Source organism: Citrus clementina, unplaced genomic scaffold (assembly GCF_000493195.1).
Source record: "Citrus clementina cultivar Clemenules unplaced genomic scaffold, Citrus_clementina_v1.0 scaffold_4, whole genome shotgun sequence".
NCBI classification, from domain to species: Eukaryota; Viridiplantae; Streptophyta; class Magnoliopsida; order Sapindales; family Rutaceae; genus Citrus; species Citrus x clementina.
Genome location: NW_006262274.1, coordinates 25,420,520 through 25,439,136, shown reverse-complemented (window position 1 = coordinate 25,439,136; position 18,617 = coordinate 25,420,520). Strand labels below are relative to the sequence as shown.

The window sequence follows — 18,617 nt, the reverse complement described above, 5'->3', positions numbered from 1 at the left end:
ATGGTTGTTGAAAAGTCTGTGTGTTTAGAAGAGGCAAGCAAGGAAGAAAAGGTGATTGATCTTGAGGTAAAGACAAATGAGGAACTTGAAGTGCCAGAGTCCAATAAAGACCAAATCTTGCAGGAGAATGGGGGAGATAAAGTGAATGTGTTTGAAACAGAGGGGTTGATCCAAAATTTTAAGGATAAAGGCAAGAGTGTGGCTGTCTCACCAAGCCATATTGCAGGGGCTGCAGAGGATGGTTCAATGGTTGAAAGAGAAACATTGGTTACTGTGACATGGAAAGCTGATGATATGGAAGGACCAAGTACTAGGGGCTTTGATTTGTTTACGAGCTCTCCTGTTAGAAAACCAGAGGAGCGAGTAGAAATGGTTACTAACAACAAAGCGAAAGATGAAAAGCTAGAACTGGAGCCACTTGATCTTTCCCTTAGCTTGCCTAATGTCTTGTTACCTATTGGTGCCTCCCAGGCTCCAGGCTCTCCAAGCCATGGGAGGAGTGGTCAGTCCTTGACAAACACATTTCGTACAAACTCTGATGGGTTTACAGCATCTATGTCTTTCTCAGGCTCTCAGTCATTTTTTCATCATAATCCAAGCTGTTCGTTGACACAGAATTCCATGGATAACTTCGAACAGTCAGTTCACAGCCGTCCAATATTTCAGGGAATTGATCAAGCTTCTCAGGGAGCTTGGCACGGACAGTCTCAGAATGAATCGAGTAGGCATAAAGAAATGCCCTTGTATCAAAAGATTTTGATGAATGGAAATGGCTCGATTCATCATTCTCAGACATCGTTACAGGGTATTCCAAATGGTCAACTTGCTCCAGGGCAACATGTTAGGGTTACTGAAGGAACTGCTAAAATGCCCAATGGACTTGAAAGACAGTTGAGTTTTCAAAAACAGATTGATGTTCGATCCCCTTCCAATAGTGTTGGATCACATGACATTGGTTCAAATTATAGTTTTGAGAAGCGAGCAATGAGAGAAAAACATGGTGGTGGTAACCTGTACAGAAGTAGTGGCCAGAAAGAACAAGAACTTCTCATAGGTGGAGCTGATTTTGTTGAGACGATCATCAGTAGGATAGTTTCAGATCCTCTTCATGTAATGGGTAGGAGATTTCATGAAATGAATGGACAATCCATTCAATATTTTAAGGAGAGCATCCGTGAAATCATGTTAAATGCAGATAAGAAGGCACAACTATGTGCATTTCAGAATGCACTGCAGTGTCGATCTGACATGACCATCGAGGTGCTCTTGAAGTGTCATCGGGCTCAACTAGAAATCTTGGTTGCTTTGAAAACTGGTCTGCCAGAATATCTTCAGCTTGACAGTGGTATTACACCAGCTGATTTGGCCGAGATTTTCCTGAACCTAAGATGCAGAAATCTTACATGTCGAAGTCCTTTGCCTGTGGATGAATGTGACTGCAAGGTTTGTGCAAAGAAGAATGGCTTTTGCAGTGCTTGTATGTGTCTTCTGTGTTCAAAATTTGACATGGCATCTAATACATGTAGTTGGGTAGGGTGTGATGTTTGTCTTCATTGGTGCCATGCGGATTGTGGGTTGCGGGAATCTTATATCAGAAATGGACGTAGTGCAACTGGGGATCAAGGGTTAACTGAGATGCAGTTTCATTGTGTTGCCTGTGATCATCCTTCTGAAATGTTTGGTTTTGTGAAAGAAGTTTTTCAACATTTTGCAAAAGAATGGTCAGCTGAAAGAATGTCCAAGGAACTTGAATATGTGAAGAGAATTTTTTCCGCCAGCAAGGATGTGAGAGGAAGAAGGCTGCATGAAATTGCTGATCAGATGTTAGTTAGACTGTCGAACAAGTCTGACCTTCCAGAGGTTCTCAATTATATCGTTAGTTTCCTGACTGGTAAGTTTTATTAGTTATTAGTAGCAAATACTATTAATGCGATTCTAGATATTCTTGCATATTTATATAAATGATGATTCGCCAATGACCTTTTGGATTTTCTTTAGAATGGAGATCGGATGGCTCGCATAACATGAATTAAAATGAATCTTATGGCAATTTGGTGGTGTTTGATTTACATTTTGCAGGTTTAAAGTGCATAAAACTTTAATTCCCAGTGCTTTAGCTTGGGCACAATGTTCTGAATGAAAAACTTTATTGATGACTTGTAAGAAGAAATGGAAAACAATGGTTCTAGTATGGGACTTTTTGTGCTTTGTGTTGTGTATGTGTTTCTTTTTTTTCCCTATGTTTGGCTGAGCTACACCTCCTAGACTGCTAAATATTTGCTATTTATTTTCTTCATTGTGATTGCAGATAGTGAATCTTCCAAGTTTGCCAGCACTGGTATTGCTGGGCCTAGCCATGACGCCTCGTGGCTCAAATCTGTTTATTCAGATAAACCTCCTCAATTGGAAGGATCAGCTAGCTTACTTCCAAGTTTCCATGTTGACCGGAATGATAAATGCACCTTGGACTTGGAGCTGCGAAAAGGTGCTGAAAAGGAACCACTTTTTGATGAATTGGAGAGCATTGTGAGAATTAAACTGGCAGAGGCTAAAATGTTCCAAGCACGTGCTGATGATGCAAGGAGAGACGCTGAGGGCCTGAAACGAATTGCAATTGCAAAGAATGAAAAAATTGAAGAAGAATATACTAGTAGAATCACAAAATTGCGTCTAGTTGAGGCTGAGGAAGCACGCAAACAAAAGTTAGAAGAATTCCAGGCTCTGGACAGAGCTTATCGGGAATATTCTAGTATGAAAATGAGAATGGAAGATGATATTAAAGATCTTTTGTTGAAAATGGAAGCAACAAGACGAAACCTTGCCATGTAATTGGCAGGTAACTTTGTCATATATAGCACAGGAACTTGTATGTCTTAAATTGTGGTTTCAATATGTCTTAGGTTTTTGATTCGTAGGTCTAACTTTCAATCTAGTAGCTATATTTCTCTTCTGCTGCTAACCAAAATGTGTAAATAGACTGCATCTCTTTATTCTATGACCAGTACCAATGTGGAAGAATTCTGAAAGAGATTGTAGTTGTATGTTTTTGGGCTGCTTTTCCATGTGCATTGCTGATTTTGTTGGATGCAATCATAAATGAATAGAGTTGCTCATCCTTGTGTAATTATTTAACTTTAAGATGTATTCTGTTGCTTTTAAGTATTATGTGCAGGATAAACACGGCATATTGCCAATCAAAATTTCACCAAAACTCGTCCTCTACAGGCTAATTGGTCATTCCGTGTTAAAAAATTCTAGTATGTCTGGTCTTTGCTCTCTCTGTTATGGACCTGTGGTTTGAGACTAATTTTATGATTTTGATTTTATTATTATTATTATTATTATTATTTTGGATCCAACTACGTTGCACCGTGGGTTAGGTACCCTAGTTGTTTGTCTTTTAGCAAATTTAGCGTTGGATTGCAAATAAATGAAATTAACGGTTGAGATTAAACATAACAAGAAAGGGGAGCATCATCTTTCTCCCCTCGTCGGAAGTGTACGAAGCAATCAATGTTCTGAAATAGGGTTTTGACACCAAAAAACAAGGGATTCACCTATAGGCAACGTGCGAACAAAGACGAATAGGGTTTTCCTCGGTAGAATTAGGGCTGTATTTGTTGGGTAAGCTTAGATTAATAGCTGTCGTCAGTTGCAGTTGTTTGTAGGGGAATATAACCATTTGAGTGGTGGTGGAGTAAAGCGAGTAGAAGTATCCTGGGGCAAAGTCTGTGGAGACTTGTATTTAGAGCTCATATATACTCGCAATTTTGTATCAATCAGTGCTAAAGGAGTGCCCAACTATAAGGTAAAGCTAGGTGGTGATGATGAATATTCATATTTTGCTATTATTTTGTGTGTGTGTGTGTGTGTGTGTACAAAATTATTTGACTGCAGTTGTCTGTCTGGGTAGGCACGAACAAGGAGAAATGGGCATAGGATGTTAGGTATGGTTGTCAAATAGAAATTGGGAGGAAGATATAGAAAATGGGAATATGTTATACTCTGAATTTGGATACGGAAGCAATTTGTGAACTGAGGATAAGAAACCTTAATCGTGGAAAAGAGATTTTGTTCGAAAGCAGTCTACAACCAAGTGGGCATTAGTTTAGTAATCACTGTATAGACATATGAAAAAGTGGGTAATCTGAAATCTTAGTATTAAAGCACCATACTTTTCTTAATTTTGTACTAATAATAGTTCAAACACAATCTTCGCAACTTTCATATCAAATCTTACCCCTACCACTACTTCCACACTCCCAACAAGATGTTTTCAACCATTAGTTGCATACTCTGATTTGTTGGTCTTTTAAATGTGTTGGTTGTTAACAAACCTCCATCATATCACATGTGTTCTTTTATCAAACACTTGTTTTCCTATAGGTGACTGCCGCATTACCTTTTCGTCAGCTTATTGACAATTGTCTCTTTATTCAATTTGCGGCCATCATATCAAATCGATTGATCGGTTTACAAAAAAAATCTTCAACAAAATCACAACTCGTACAATCTTATTAAAATACAAAAACATTCACGTACCTTGTACACATCCTTTCCTCCCTCCATTTATTTTTTCTCCCCGCTAAATGTTTTTCCGCCGCGTCTATATTTCCATTAACAATTTTTTCATATTCAAATTTAATTTAATAGTTTAAGTCTTTATTTTTTTAACTATCACAGAACCCAATACTTGCACACCGATAATTCAGTTCCAACCTTCACTTGCATAAACCCCTTTATCGCACGTGCTGCGCGTTTAGTTGTTAAGAAATTTTTTCCTGCTCCTTCTACTCTCTACCCCTATTACTGGTTTATTATTAGTTGACCGGCCCATTACCGACTTGTCCAGTTACTTCCAGCACCTGTTCGTTGGATAATATCCAACGGCCATATAGCTAGACGCGGCCTATCATTTTTTAGTGGTGTAACCTAAAGACTAATTTGAATTAGTGGTTTCATACTAAATTAGCAATAAGACGTTTTCTCAAATTGTCATTCAAAGTGACTCATTTGATCATAAACACACACCTGGGCACAAAGGTTACACGGCCATATTGCTCCAACAATCTAAGAACAATAAAGCATCTGACAAATTTTTATCTAATCTTCATCTTCATCTTCATCGAACTCAGAATCATCAGTAGCCTTCTCACTCTCTGAGTCACTTAGCACATACCTTGCCTGCCTACGATTTGCTCTCTGTGGTCTAGCTTTAGGCGGCAGAACTTCAGCAACTTCTTCAGACGTGGACGGAGAAGAGCCTGACGGTTCTTCAATTGTACCAGCCCTGCCCAACATGGAACCACTCTTTTTATTAAATGGAGATGCCCTCATCTTCCTCACTTTTTTTTCTGGGGAGCTTTCTGTGGGCTTCAACATTTCTGTCAAAAGCCTCTGGCCTAATGATGCCTCAGGCTGCTGCTTCTTGGCTGGCCCTCTCTTCTTTGTTTCTACAGCAGGCTTAGCTGCCTTAGTGTTTCCAGCAGCCTTTCTCCCTCCTTTCTTTCCTGCTTCTGGAGCTGCTATCTCAAAAGCTTCATCATCATCAATAATGATTTCATCCTCACTGTCAGAAGTCTCAACCGTCACTGCCTTCTTCTGGGCAGCAGTCCTTTTGCTGGGTTCTTTCTTCTTGGCTGGAACTTGAACCTTTTCAGTCTCCATTACTGTGAGAAATGAAATAAAATAAGTTTGATAGCAACATTCCATCAAATTATAATCCTTCTTAGTTGCTGAAGATAACTCATAATTTCTTTTGAAACAGATGGTTTCAAAAGACTGCAAACCAATTTTTCATTTTTTTCCCATAAAAAGTATTGTACATGTCAAATATTCAAAAAGTGCTCACCACCAGATTGATCAGGGGAAGGTTCGAGTTTAGTTGAAGCTAGTTGTTCGTTTAATTTAGCAAGTCTTTGCTTCAAATCTGGCACTTCGTCCTCCTCCTCATCATCAAGCTGATAAACATGAAAAATAAAATCATTGAGTACTGAAGAGATGTCGGAGGAAAGAATGAAAAATAGAGACAACAGCAGACCTTTTCAGCAGGAGCCTTCTTTAATCCTGCTCTGCCTTTAGGTTTGACCACCTTAGTAACATTATCTGATGAAGCAATAAAAAGAAAACAACAAAACATTTCGATCAGTTAACCCAGTATATTAAAAATCAAAAGGAAAGTCCAAAACAAGAAAGATTCAACACGCACCCATTTCTCCCATGGCTTCAGTAGCTCTCGCATTGTTGGATTTCTTGTCATTCTTCCTTGCATTTTTGGGTGCTCTTTTAGCAACAATTTTTGGACCAGCATCACTATTCCCATTGCCTTTTATCTTCATTCTTTCCTCCTCCGCACGGGCATCAGATTTGTCTAACTCCTGAATCATACACAAGATGATCAGACAAGAAGAGCAAGGATTAAAATAACATCGTCAGAAGGAGAAATGGTAATTTTGGTCCATACATCAAGTTGCATATCCAGAGCATCAAGATCTTTCACCCATAAAGACTCTGGTGTTGCTTTTCTTAAATCATCAACCTCCTCATTGAGTTTATCCCTATCAGCCAATAACCCCTGAACCTTTTCGAGAGTCAAGGTTCCAATAGCCATCGAAAGAAGATAGTCATAGTCAATACTTTGTACTCCATTGACAACCTCCGGGTTCTCTTCAGATTCTTCAGTTTCATCAGTAGCCCCAGCAACGACTGCTTCAATAGACTTTGAATTCTTTGGAAAAGGAGTGAAACCTTTCTGTCGTAACTCAAGTAACAGATCAGTTCGCTTCCTGTTGTTCACAACTATCTCACCATTCACCACCCCAAGGATAAACCGAACCTTGTTTTCCAATTTCAGCAACTCCAATTCAAGGTTCTCTAGTTGAACTTTCTGCATCCATCAGAAAAGAGATTAGCTATCCTAACATGAAACAGTTGAACCAAGTATATCGTGGTATTCACCATGGCCCAAATGTTCTTACCTTTCTTTTTTCATAAAATTCAAGCCTTATGTGGAAAAATTCCTCAAGAACTGTAGATTGGAAATTAAAAAGATAAGTCCCAATCACATTTATTATGTACAGCAGATTTTATCTGAACAAGGTGACACTTTTTAATAAAGTGTAATACAACATTGTAATACTGGCATAGATTTTAACTCACTCTGTTCTGGGGTGTCATATTTCTTGATGACTCCTTTTGAATCAAACAGGTGCATGTTACTTGTGCTAATAGTAGTAGTTAGTTTAAATTTCTTCAACAGACCCTCCTGTTTGGTCCGCATCATGCTCTCCTCTGACAAGAAAACTTCAAAATCAACTGTTGTATCATCACTGTACTGTCTGAATCCCTGCAAACCAAACAGAATTGCAAGTTGAGAAAGAAGATGCAGAACTCTCAAAAACAACTCTTAGAAAATAATAAAATTTACCCGAATAAAGGAATCATTCTGGTCTATTATAGATTCCAGAAATTCCCTGTAGTCTTGAGTCCACCTACGAATTGGAAGCTCTTTGATCCTGAGAGTTGTTTCATTAACTTCCTCTATAATTCCAGTAACAGTGTAGGTAACCCCAGCTTCCTTCGAAGCAGTCTTTTCAATAGTTCCTCTAAAACCTCTATACCAGGGATGCATAGGCTCCATCATCTCACCATTCAACAGGCGTCTCACGTTTGCAACAATGTCTCTGGGATTGTAATTAGGTATGTAAGAGCTCCATCCAGTTCCAATCCCCTCACTACCATTGACAAGAACAGTTGGTATGATCGGCATGTACCTATAACACAATGAATTAGACAAGCTTGATTAGTCTAGAATTCCACAATTAACATGCTGAAATCTTTGCTCTAAGAAATAAAAGAATTACCATGTGGGTTCAATTTGTTGTCCATCCTCATTTAAGTAGTCCAGAAGCTTGTCATCATCCTTGGGAAACAAAAACCTTGTAATAGGAGAAAGCCGGGTGAATATATATCTGGCACTGGCAGCATCTTTGCCTCCCTGTAAAGAAACAGATTGTGCATGCACATCAAAATTAAGTAAAGAGAACAGAATAGCAGCAAGTACAATTCGATAACAAAAAGTGAGATGAATAATTAAATTCTCACCTGGTTACGAGTGCCAAATTGGCCATTAGGCTGAAGAAGGTTAATGTTGTTGCTGCCCACAAAATCCTGTGCCATACCTAAGATGGTGCTGGCAAGACTTTGCTCACCGTGATGATAAGCAGAATGCTCGGAAACATAACCAGAAAACTGAGCAACTTTCGCTTCTTTGATAAAGTTTCTCTTGAAAGAGCAGAAAAGGATTTTCCTTTGGCCTGGCTTCAGGCCATCAACCATCGAAGGAATTGACCTTTGAAGATCCGCCATGGAAAACAGTATTAGTTCCTTGTTAACAAAGTCACTGTATTTTATGTATTTCTCTTTCTGATCAAGGTGATTGCCCGGCTGCAAACCAAAAATAATGTGAATGCCTTAACACTTCTACTTGAAAAATGAAAAAGAAATCTGCGTACAAATTCAAATAGTCAAACCTCAAACTGCAGGAGCCATTTCTTCCTTGCTTCTATCTTCTTCTTGCTGAATGCAAGTTCAATTGCTTCCCCATCTTGGTCATCTTCCCACACAAAATCTTTCTTGTGCAAAGTAATATTTTGGAAATATTCCTTCCCTTCCTTAGAGGTACTAGTTCCCAATCCCTGTAAGGTTATAGATATTAATAGTATTACAGAAGGAAGAAAAACATTTAGAAGCGATGGTTGATACTACAAAACAGAAAATACTATACTTGACAAACCTTATAATACTTTATTGACCAGCTACTTGCATTTCCCCCCAAACTTTCCTTCCATGCCTCATAATCAGGCATGGAATAAAATGATAATACTTTCCCATTCTTGTTAGTTGCCTATACGGACAATAAATACAGAAAGATCGTCAATTGATTTAAAAACACAATCCACCTGTTATGAAGAACTTGTTAGAAAGTAAGTGCATCAACCTTCACAATTGGTGTAATAAACTCCACTAAGAAAGATGGAATCTTCAGCAATGATGGCCAGAAAGAATGGATGAAATTGATCAAGAGGCCTTTGATGTGGGATCCATCATGATCCTGTGCCAGCATAAAACAAAATGTTGTTATCCAAGCAAATATTAAAATAAACCACAAGAGAAAACTCAAAGGCGCTAAAAGAACCTGATCAGTCATTATCATCAAATGCCCATATCTCAAACTCTTGACATTGTTGTATTCAACACCTTGCTTCAGTCCGAGAATCTTCTTGATATTTCCAATTTCACTGTTGTTCAAGACTTGATTACTGCTTGCTTCCCTCACATTAAGCAGTTTACCTCTCAATGGGAAAACACCAAAACGGTCCCTACCCACGACAGATAGCCCAGCCATCTGATGATTATTTGATTGTGTTAGAATTTCTAAAATTTAACGACAGAACAAGAAGATACAATGTTGTTCAAATGGATCATATGAGCGATTAAGAGAACATACTGCCAGAGCCTTGGCTGAATCTCCTTCTGTCAAAATCAAGGTACATTGTTCCGAGTTCCTCCCTCCAGCAAGGTTAGCATCATCCAACTTCGAAATCCCACGTACATCTTCTGTCTTTGTTCCATCATTTTTCTTAAGATCTTTGCTTTGCTTGAAATTTGCCCATGAGAGCAGAGTTTCCACAATGCCAGACTTTGCAGTGACTGCAATGTAATTAGCACACAAGAATGAACTAGAAATCATATAATGCTAGTGGATTTTGAGTTCTAGTTGGTAAAGTAAACAAATGATATAATGTAACAAACCTTTTTTCAGAAATTCTTCACTAAGCTCACATTTAGAGCCAAAACTGCTCTGTCGTAGGGTCAAAGTTTCTTTGGTTTGGGAATCAAAAGCTGGGTTGTCAATAAGGGCATTGACAAAAACCCATAAATGGTTCTTCACATTATGAGCTTTAACGTTGGCATTCTTGTTCTTCTTATTCACAACAGCCATCACATGGTTTGCAACCTGATTGGCAACATAATCTACATGGGTGCCACCCTTGATTGTAGCAATCCCATTCACAAAGCTGACCTGTTGAAAAGCCGAATTCATAAGCATACTCCTCATACCAAAGAAGTGCAACTACGAAAAGTAATTAGTATCAAATATTTTAAAATACCTGTTGAAACTGCCCTTCACTCAGGGTCACACATATCTCCCACCTTTCATTGACTCTCTCATGAAACCTGATCAAACAAATGAAATTGATAAGCAAATCCCACAAAGAATATGAAGGCGTCAGATATATTCAACTAAAAGTTCACATAGTAACCTTGTGACAGATTTTGGGTACATGTCAACATATTCTGCAAATGACTTTACAGGGACCCGATGCCCATTCAGTTCAACTTTCACAGACTTTCCAAGACAGCCAGCCAAATCAACTACCCGCTTTTTCATTAGTGCAACAACATCATCTTCGAGATGGGTCATGTTAAACTTTGCTAAGTCAGGCTTGAATGAAACCTTAGTCCAATTATCGCCCTCCTTGCATTTGCTAATGTTAGGCTCAGATTTCTTTCCCATGTTGTTTGTGAAAACCTTCAAATCAGCAGAAACAAGACGTTTATAAAAATCATCGACCATACATTCAATGCAAAAGCATTAAAATACTCCAAACACAAGGCTTGTCGATTATAAACAATCTACGATCACAAAAACCCTATTTCTATCCCACTCAAAATTTAGCAAATTATAACAAAAATCAGAAAATCCCCTAATCCCGAAAACCCTAAAAACATCAATCAATCAGTTGAATTAAACCCCAACAAAGAATCGGAAAATTAAACAAATTCCCAACGAAAAAATATATAAAAACTCAGGGAAAGAAAGAAAGAAAGAAGATAAGGTAAAAGAAATCAAGAGAAAGTGCACCTGCTTGTACTTCTTCAGTCTCTTGCCATCAGCAGTCTCGATGATAAACTCTGTGGAAAAAATATTTGTAAGCTTAGCACCGTACCCGTTTCTTCCTCCAGTCGTTTTCTTCACATTATCATCGTAGTTACTGCTCGTCAACAAATGCCCGAATATCAACTCCGGCACATAAACTCCCTCTTCCTGATGAATCTCAACAGGAACCCCGTCTCCACTATTGTACACGCTAATTAGGTCGTGTTCTTGGTCAATCACCACTTTGACGGCGTCCATCTTGGGGTCTCTCTGCTTGTTATCGGCGGCGTTGACCAAGATCTCGTCGAATATCTTGTACAGCCCCGGCACGTACGAGATCGTGCGGTGGATCATCGTCTTGGACTCCTCCTCGTAGATCCAGAGCGCTTGCGTATGTTTCTCGATTGACCCGATGTAAGTGTCGGGTCGGAGCAGGATGTGCTCCAGCTGGCTCTTCTTTTGGTACATTTCTTCTATCGTCTTGTTTGGAGCCGTGGGTCCCACGACGTTCGCATTGTTGCTGGTGGTTAACGGCAGTCTCTTATCCACCGTCATGATTAATTATCGGCTTCTTTAAAGTTCGGGCTCCGGATCGTTTCTTGAATAGGGTTTTAGGGAGATAAACCAGAAAAATCGATGGGTTTCTTGAAATAAAGAGAGAAATTGAAACAAGAACAACAAAAAGAAGAATATGAAACTGGTTTCTTTTTGTTTTCTTTTTTAGTTATCCAATTCTTGATTTCGAAGGTCAGGGTTTTTTTTTTTGGGGGGGGGGGGGGGAGAGAGAAAGAGAGACACAGAGAGGGTGTCTTTGAATCTTAGAGAGAGAAAGTGAGTAAATGAGGGTTTGAAACTTGAAAGGGAACATGAAGAGGACTGGGGGCTAAACGGTCGTCAGGTTAAGGAGTGGGGATTTGAAATTTGAATTTGAGATTGGGAGGGAACTTGAAATTGAAGGACCGTGCCCTCATGCTACTATTGGGCTTTATGGATCCAATGTTTCTGGATTGTTCCGCGCTTCGGGCTTACACTTAGACTACAAGAAAATTATTTTAAGGGGACAAATATAAAAACAAAATGGAGTAATACGCTTTGATCAAGAATGGAGACTAAAAAGAAGGAATTAGAGAAATAAGAATGGTTTGTTTGAATATTATAAAAAAATAATAATGACAAGGGAAAAATTTGGTGCTAAATGAAGTGTTGTATATTGGAAAATTTAAAATTTAATGGTGTATATTAAAAAAAAGGAAAAAAAGGTTAAATAGCTCAAGTTTATTCCACTTGTATGAATAAAAAGAATGAACCGCGATACTTAATCATTTCAATTTATTTCATTAATTTCTATTTTTCAATTAACTCTACCATAAATTTTAAAATAATTTTTATTTCTCTATATTCAGATGTCATGATTATTAACAACATGTTTAGAGCTAATTTTGTAATGATTTAGTTTTTAAAATAATTGTTATTAGCTGTGTTGTAAACAAAAAAATTTTTATGCGAAAGTATGACTTTCAATTAAAAGAAATAAGAAAGTAACATCCTCACTTCAGGTGAAAAATGTCCCAGCCATATAGAAGAGGTATCAAAATCTAAAGCTTTATGTGCTACCGCATGAGTAGTAATATTACAAGTTTTTGGAAGAAATTGAATTATGAACCTATTTAAGTCCCTTAGGCTAGCTCGAATACTGGTTATTATCTAGAAAATTTATGACTTGGTCCCTTTCTTGTTTTGAGAAAGAACAACAACTTATTTGGAATCGGACTCAACAATCATTGGCAAGAACTTGATATTTTGAGCTACTTGAATACCTAAGTTTACTACTTCCGCTTCCATATAAGCCACTGTCCCTTTACATGGAACCATCTGAACTACTATTGCTACCACTTTGCTTCTAGAATCTCTGATCATTACTCCTAGCCCTGTTGTCTGGTTTGAAGATCTAATTGCAGCATCAACATTCACTTTGCACCACCCATTACGGGGAGGGAGCCATGTTTGCTGGTTGTTGTTTTGCTGCTTGATGACTGTTTGATCAGATGGTAAATTAACTCTTTGATAGGATTCCACAACTACTACAGCTCTCACAACTGATAATTGAGAATTTTCTTTCTTACCTTCAAAGATGAGAAGATTCCTAAAAAACCAAATAGACCAGCACACTGCAATTATTAGTTCTACATATTTTCCCCTTTTACTTGTTGCCACCTCTTGGAGGACACTCAGCATATCTTGCTGTCTTGGTAGAATTCTGTCAATTTCCATATCTCTTGAGCATATTTGCATCTCATTAAAGCATGGAAGATATCTTTGTCCTCACTCTACATCTATAGCACAATGGTTCCTTTATAACCTTTCTTTTTCCAGAGATTGTAAGTTGTTGGCAACAAGTTTTGGGCCGCTTTTCACATAAACACCTTAATTTTTTATAGAGTCTCCTTCGACTAAATAACTCCCCAGTGTGTCTTTGATTTGTCTGAATTGCTAGTAGCCTATGGAAATTTCAACTTTAACACTATTTGATACCTACTCTTGATTGAGTAGTTTCCATCCTTATCGAAATGCCATATTAGCTTATCCAATTATGGACCCCCTGGGAGAGGAATTCTTAAGATCCTTTATGCATCCTCTTTCATGAAGTTCTGAACAATTACATCCTCCTTCCATTGCTGGTTGCTAATCAAGTTAGCTACAACACAATTTGAGGGCAAAATCTGGAGGGAAAATGATTTTTAAGTTTCAGGTTGCGGAATACAATTGCTTTTATACATATACACTTACTCTCCATTACTAATCCTCCATCTTAACCCTTCGTTGAGAAGTTGCCTACCCCATAAGATACTTCTCCACACAAAAGAAGGGTTTTGAGCCCAATTTTGCTTCCATAAAGCTTGAAAACTTAAATTATCTAGCTTTTAGAACATATGTCACCAAAGCTTCTAGATTTTACATAACTCTCCACCCTTGCTTGGCAATTAAAGTTTGATTAAAGCTGGAAAAATCTCTAAAATCCATGCCCCCTCATATTTTGGCATAACACAATCGCTCCCATTTTGCCCAATGAATACTCTTATGATCCTCTGACCCTCCCCGCCAAAATCTACTTATGGCTGTAGAAATAATTAATATAAGGAGAATCACTTAAACATTCAATAAAATTTATTTTTAAAAGTACTGTTAGTTTTGAAAATAGTCTTATACCTCTAGTAAATTTTACCATTAAACTGTTGTAATAATATAAATGATTGAATTAGACATATTGTTGAATAAAAATTATTTAAACATTAATGAACATGCATATAAATTTTTTTTATTGTATACATATAATAATTGATAACTTAAATAAAAAATTTATATTAATAATTTTATTTTATATTTTGCTATCTCAATCTAATTGGTAATAATAATAATTTCTTTAAAGTTATTGATTTCATTTCTTAGTAAATAAGGGTTTTTATTTTAAAGGAGAAAATGCTGAAAAAAATAAATGTTACGTCGTCAAAAATTTTCAAATTTGTTAATTTTAAGTATGTTTTATCAAGAATTATGATAATTTTTAAACATTTTTACTAAATAAATTGAGGTAAAAATTCTTAAATTCTTCCATATTTTTTTTCCAGGCACTAATAAATATTGTTTTCCAAACATGTAATTTTAATTAATCACCAAAATAACAATGCAGTGAAACACCAAACATAATATAATTAAAAATTAATACAATATAGTATAACACCAAACATTGTACAACATGAATATAATACAATACTTATGCAATACAACATAATACAATACATCTGCATTAAATAATGCAATACAACATTATATAATATAGTGTGACAAACACACCCTATATGTACCTAACTTGCTCTTGATATCATTTTCATCTTTTTAGTTTTTATTCTTTCTAGAGATGGCAATTTGACCGGGCGCAAATTTTAGCCTGATTGACCCGACCCAAAATTTTCGGGCTTTGGTCCGAATTTTTCGGGTTTTAGGTCGAGCTCGGGCAAAAAAATTAAGGTTCGATCAAATTCGGGTCAGGTTTTGGGCCTTAACCAATTTGACCTAACTCAAAATTGAAAATATTATGAAAAATTATAACTTTTTAGTTTTATGGAGGATATATATACATGTATTTATATATAAAAAAGTAATTTTGGATGCAATGTCTATGAGAAAAATTATGAATTTTTTTTTGTTGAGTTGTGAAATTGTGTGTTTTTATTTATATAAGACGTTAAATTTTTTTCTTTTTTTATTAAGAATTATGGACATATAAATATATAATGGTTTTAGAACAAAGTAATTTTGTTTTACATCATTGATAAACAAAGTAAAATTAGATAAAATAAAGCAAAATCGAACAAAACAAAACAAAACAAAATATTTAAGATGAGATAGAAAATAGGGGTGGGCAAAATCGGGTTCGGGTCAACCCAATCGGGTTTCGGGTTGTTCGGGTTGGGCAAATATTGATCCGAATACAACCCTAACTTACAACCCAACCCGACCCGACCCGATCGGATATATGTTCGGATCGGTTCAAAAAATCGGGTTGAGTTCGGGTCTTAGAACAGTAGAATGCAGTTTGGGTCGAATTTTGGAGTAGCAAAATACAGATCGGGTTTTGGAGCAGCAGCAAAATGCAGATCGGGTCTTGGAGCAGCAGCAAAATGCAGATCGGGTCTTGGAGCAGCAAAATGCAGATCGGGTCTTGGAGCAGCAAAATGCAGATCAGATTCGGGTCTTGGAGCAATAAAATTCAGATTCGGGCGGTGGCACTTGGCACTTGGATGCAAATCAGTGGACAGTGGCCACGGACGTGCAGCAGCAGATGGGATGACGCACACTCGCGCAGCAGCAGATCGGGAATCGATTGGGTGCGCAGCAGGCAGCAGCAATCGCGGACCAGCAAACTCGCATCAACACCGAGCAACAGTGAGCACACAGGCGGACGCTTCTTGAGGTGTGGACTCCATTGACGACTTGCTGTTGGCCATTGGGTGCGGTCCGTGGATGTGTTTTGTGCGCAACAACAGCCTTGTGTTTGTGTGTTTGTGCTGTGAATGAATCTGTGATTTGTGTTGTGTTTGTGTGACTGTGTGTGCAGTAGCGTATGTGTGTGTGGCTGTGTGCTGTTTGCAGTGTTAGCTTAGGGGTTTTTTTTTTTTTTTTTTTTTGGAAACCCGATCGGGTTTGTAACTTTCAATCCGATCGGGTTTCAATGCCGAACCGATCTGACCCGAACCCAAAATTTATCGGGTTGGATCGAGTCGGATCGGGTAAAATGCCTACCCCTATAAAATACTGTACGGACCTAAAAAAATCTAATCCGACCTTAACTCGATTCGACTCTGACCCGAATCAAGTTGAGCCCAACCCAACTCAAAATACAAATAATCATACTTTTTTCGAGGACAAACCCGAATTCAAGCCTTCCAATTGCCATCCCTAATTCTTTCTCACGAGTCATGTAAAATTGTCAATTTGTGATTTTGGTATTGTGCTCGAATGAGATGACTTTTTTTTAATTTGTATTGTTTCTCTCGAGTCTAGCCAGGATCAATGTCTCAAAGCTCAACCCGTCTCATCAGCTTCTTCCCCTTCTGGTCGTGCAGCAGCAACAGAGGCATCGGGTGTGTCCGCAGCTGAGAGCTCAAATCCTCCATCTTCGGCATTACCTTGCGGGCTGCGGTTCTTTTTTTCACACTTTCTGATATGCTCGGATCTCCCGTTCCCACATTGAGCAGTTGAGCTCCTTCTGCTTCGCTTTCGTTGCCCTCGTCATCATCTTCCTCCTCGTCGTTCTTCAAGTAATCAACCCCATTACCTTAATTAAAAACAAATCAATTATGATTTAGAAACTATTTATTCTTTTCTATAATTTCATATAAGGACAAAATACAAGTGATTATTATTATTATTAAGGATCGGTGATAATTTATATATATATATATATATATATATATATATCACGCACTCTTCTGTTTTTTTTTTAGGAAAAAAAAAAAGAAAAGAAAAAAGGCACCGCCACAGCAGTCAAACATGGCTCATCAGATTTATTCATTAACGGGGGACCATGTACACACTTTTCCTTTGCACTCAGGATTCTTTTAGCCTGTTCATTGCTCAACAACCAAATCCCAAATTATCCACGAAATGGTCCAACTGTGGCCCCATTCGCACGTGCACCTCGTCAATCATGCCTGAAGACCGTCAGGTTCTCCTATTAAACCTCTTGTCATTTTTATTAAGGGTTGGGTAATTTTAAATTACAAAAATTATTATTTATTATTTATTATTTTATGTGTGTGGTTGGAATTCGTACTCTATGATAGATAAACTCTAACATAATTATAGCCTTTTTTATAATAGTAAACAACTTTCATCTCTAGCATAAAAAATATAATAAATGAGTTATTTACTTAATATTTTATTTAAGGAATATAAAATATATATTATAAGAAAAATATTTAAAAATAATAAATATATAAGAAATTTTTTTATACTAATCTTATTATTCACATTAAAATTTATATATTTTTTATTTTTAGTATTTATATAATTTATTTAATTAATATAAATTAAAATATATTTAAAAATATGATAATATTATAAAATTATAATAATAAAAATTATTGATTATTAAAAAAATAAAAAATAAGTGATATTTATTAATTTTAGTGGAGAAGAAATAGGCAATCTTCCAATCTAAAAATATGAATAACCGGTTGTGATTGGGTTTCAGAGGATTGCGGGTGCAGAGCAGATCCGTTCTCTCTTGGAATGTTGCGAGCACATGAATTATCGGGCGGGGATCCTTCCCTATCCCTTCGTGCCAGGCTGCCAGCGTGGATACCATAGCACATGGACAACAATAAGTTCACATGTATTCCAACACTCGAATAACTAACTGTCCCTTAATAAGCAGGTTAAATTGAAATCATGTATGCCTGTCTCCAATATTGTGTGTGGCTAGCTGTCACATGACACGCTTATGAAATTAGGTGGAAAGCAATGTGAGAGAATTTGTGAAAAAATGAAGACGCAACGCAACGCAACGCAAGCAGTAAATTTTATTTATTTTCATGAGAAAACTCCCGAGTCTGACACATCTTATCTACACTCTGCAGTGCAGCATTAGAAATAGAAAGAAAAAAAATATGAACTTACTTCAATTGTTTTGTTGGCTTGTGTCGGTACATTCAACTCAACCGTCAACTGTATCCTTTGGTACATTTGTTGTGACATCTGACATAACACACATGTATACTAACTATTCCCTTGTAATAAATAAAATTCAGGCGGCTGGTAAATTATGTAAATTTAAACTTTGCCCAACTGTACTTCTATTAGATAAGTGGTTTACGAACTTGATTTAAGAGTAATTTTAGTGATATTTTGAACTACAACTACTTACCAGTTGCCGCTGTATTCATTAAGTGGTGTGAATTGACTATAATGCCACGGCATGAATTGTGGAGAAAATGTGGAAACTTGAGACAAGCAGACAATGTCGTCAGTCAGTCATCGGTGGGGTTTGCGCCTCACCACTGGCTAGCTTTGAGCTTCAGCCTCCTCCGCCAACGTGATTTTAGCTAAAGCTATAACTAGCTAGGAATAACCCCCCCCCCCCCCCCCCCCAACACTTTTGTTTATTTATTTTTAT

The 18,617-nt window shown here is 37.3% G+C and overlaps 2 protein-coding genes across 3 annotated transcripts in view; one reads left to right on the top strand and one right to left on the bottom strand.

Annotated features, from left to right (window-relative positions):
• Positions 1–3,159, top strand: part of LOC18044353 (protein OBERON 4) — a 4,845-nt gene extending 1,686 nt beyond the window's left edge. Inside the window, 2 exon segments of the mRNA XM_006439017.2 lie at positions 1–1,891; positions 2,309–3,159. The exon segment at positions 1–1,891 is cut by the window's left edge and continues 100 nt beyond it. Of these exon segments, the coding sequence (XP_006439080.2) occupies positions 1–1,891; positions 2,309–2,829 (2,412 nt within the window). The 3' untranslated portion in view covers positions 2,830–3,159.
• Positions 3,160–4,955: 1,796 nt separating this feature from the next.
• LOC18044352 (DNA topoisomerase 2) lies at positions 4,956–11,702 on the bottom strand. Of its 2 annotated transcripts, XM_006439016.2 has the most exons (19): positions 10,928–11,702; positions 10,326–10,594; positions 10,173–10,239; positions 9,814–10,084; positions 9,509–9,711; positions 9,197–9,406; positions 8,999–9,112; positions 8,795–8,905; positions 8,532–8,696; positions 8,104–8,445; positions 7,863–7,996; positions 7,427–7,772; positions 7,159–7,345; positions 6,978–7,027; positions 6,464–6,886; positions 6,209–6,377; positions 6,041–6,105; positions 5,852–5,960; positions 4,957–5,669 (listed from the first exon to the last, which is right to left on the bottom strand). In XM_006439016.2, the coding sequence occupies exons 1-19, from the start codon at positions 11,495–11,497 to the stop codon at positions 5,104–5,106; spliced, it is 4,371 nt and encodes a 1,456-aa protein (XP_006439079.1). In that variant the 5' UTR covers positions 11,498–11,702; the 3' UTR covers positions 4,957–5,103. The 2 variants fall into 2 exon arrangements, with proteins under 2 accessions (XP_024041601.1, XP_006439079.1); XM_024185833.1 differs by having other exon boundaries at positions 4,956–5,669; positions 8,999–9,406.
• Between the last annotated feature and the right edge of the window lie 6,915 nt (positions 11,703–18,617).

Bases quoted from the DNA above. Each gene is read 5' to 3' on its own strand.
- LOC18044352 (XM_024185833.1), bottom strand. From the start codon at position 11,497: ATGACGGTGGATAAGAGACTGCCGTTAACCACCAGCAACAATGCGAAC. The intron at 9,407-9,508 runs GTATGTTCTCTT...AATAATCATCAG, and splicing joins ATTCAGCCAAGGCTCTGGCA to ATGGCTGGGCTATCTGTCGT. The intron at 6,887-6,977 runs GTAAGAACATTT...TGATGGATGCAG, and splicing joins AATTTTATGAAAAAAGAAAG to AAAGTTCAACTAGAGAACCT.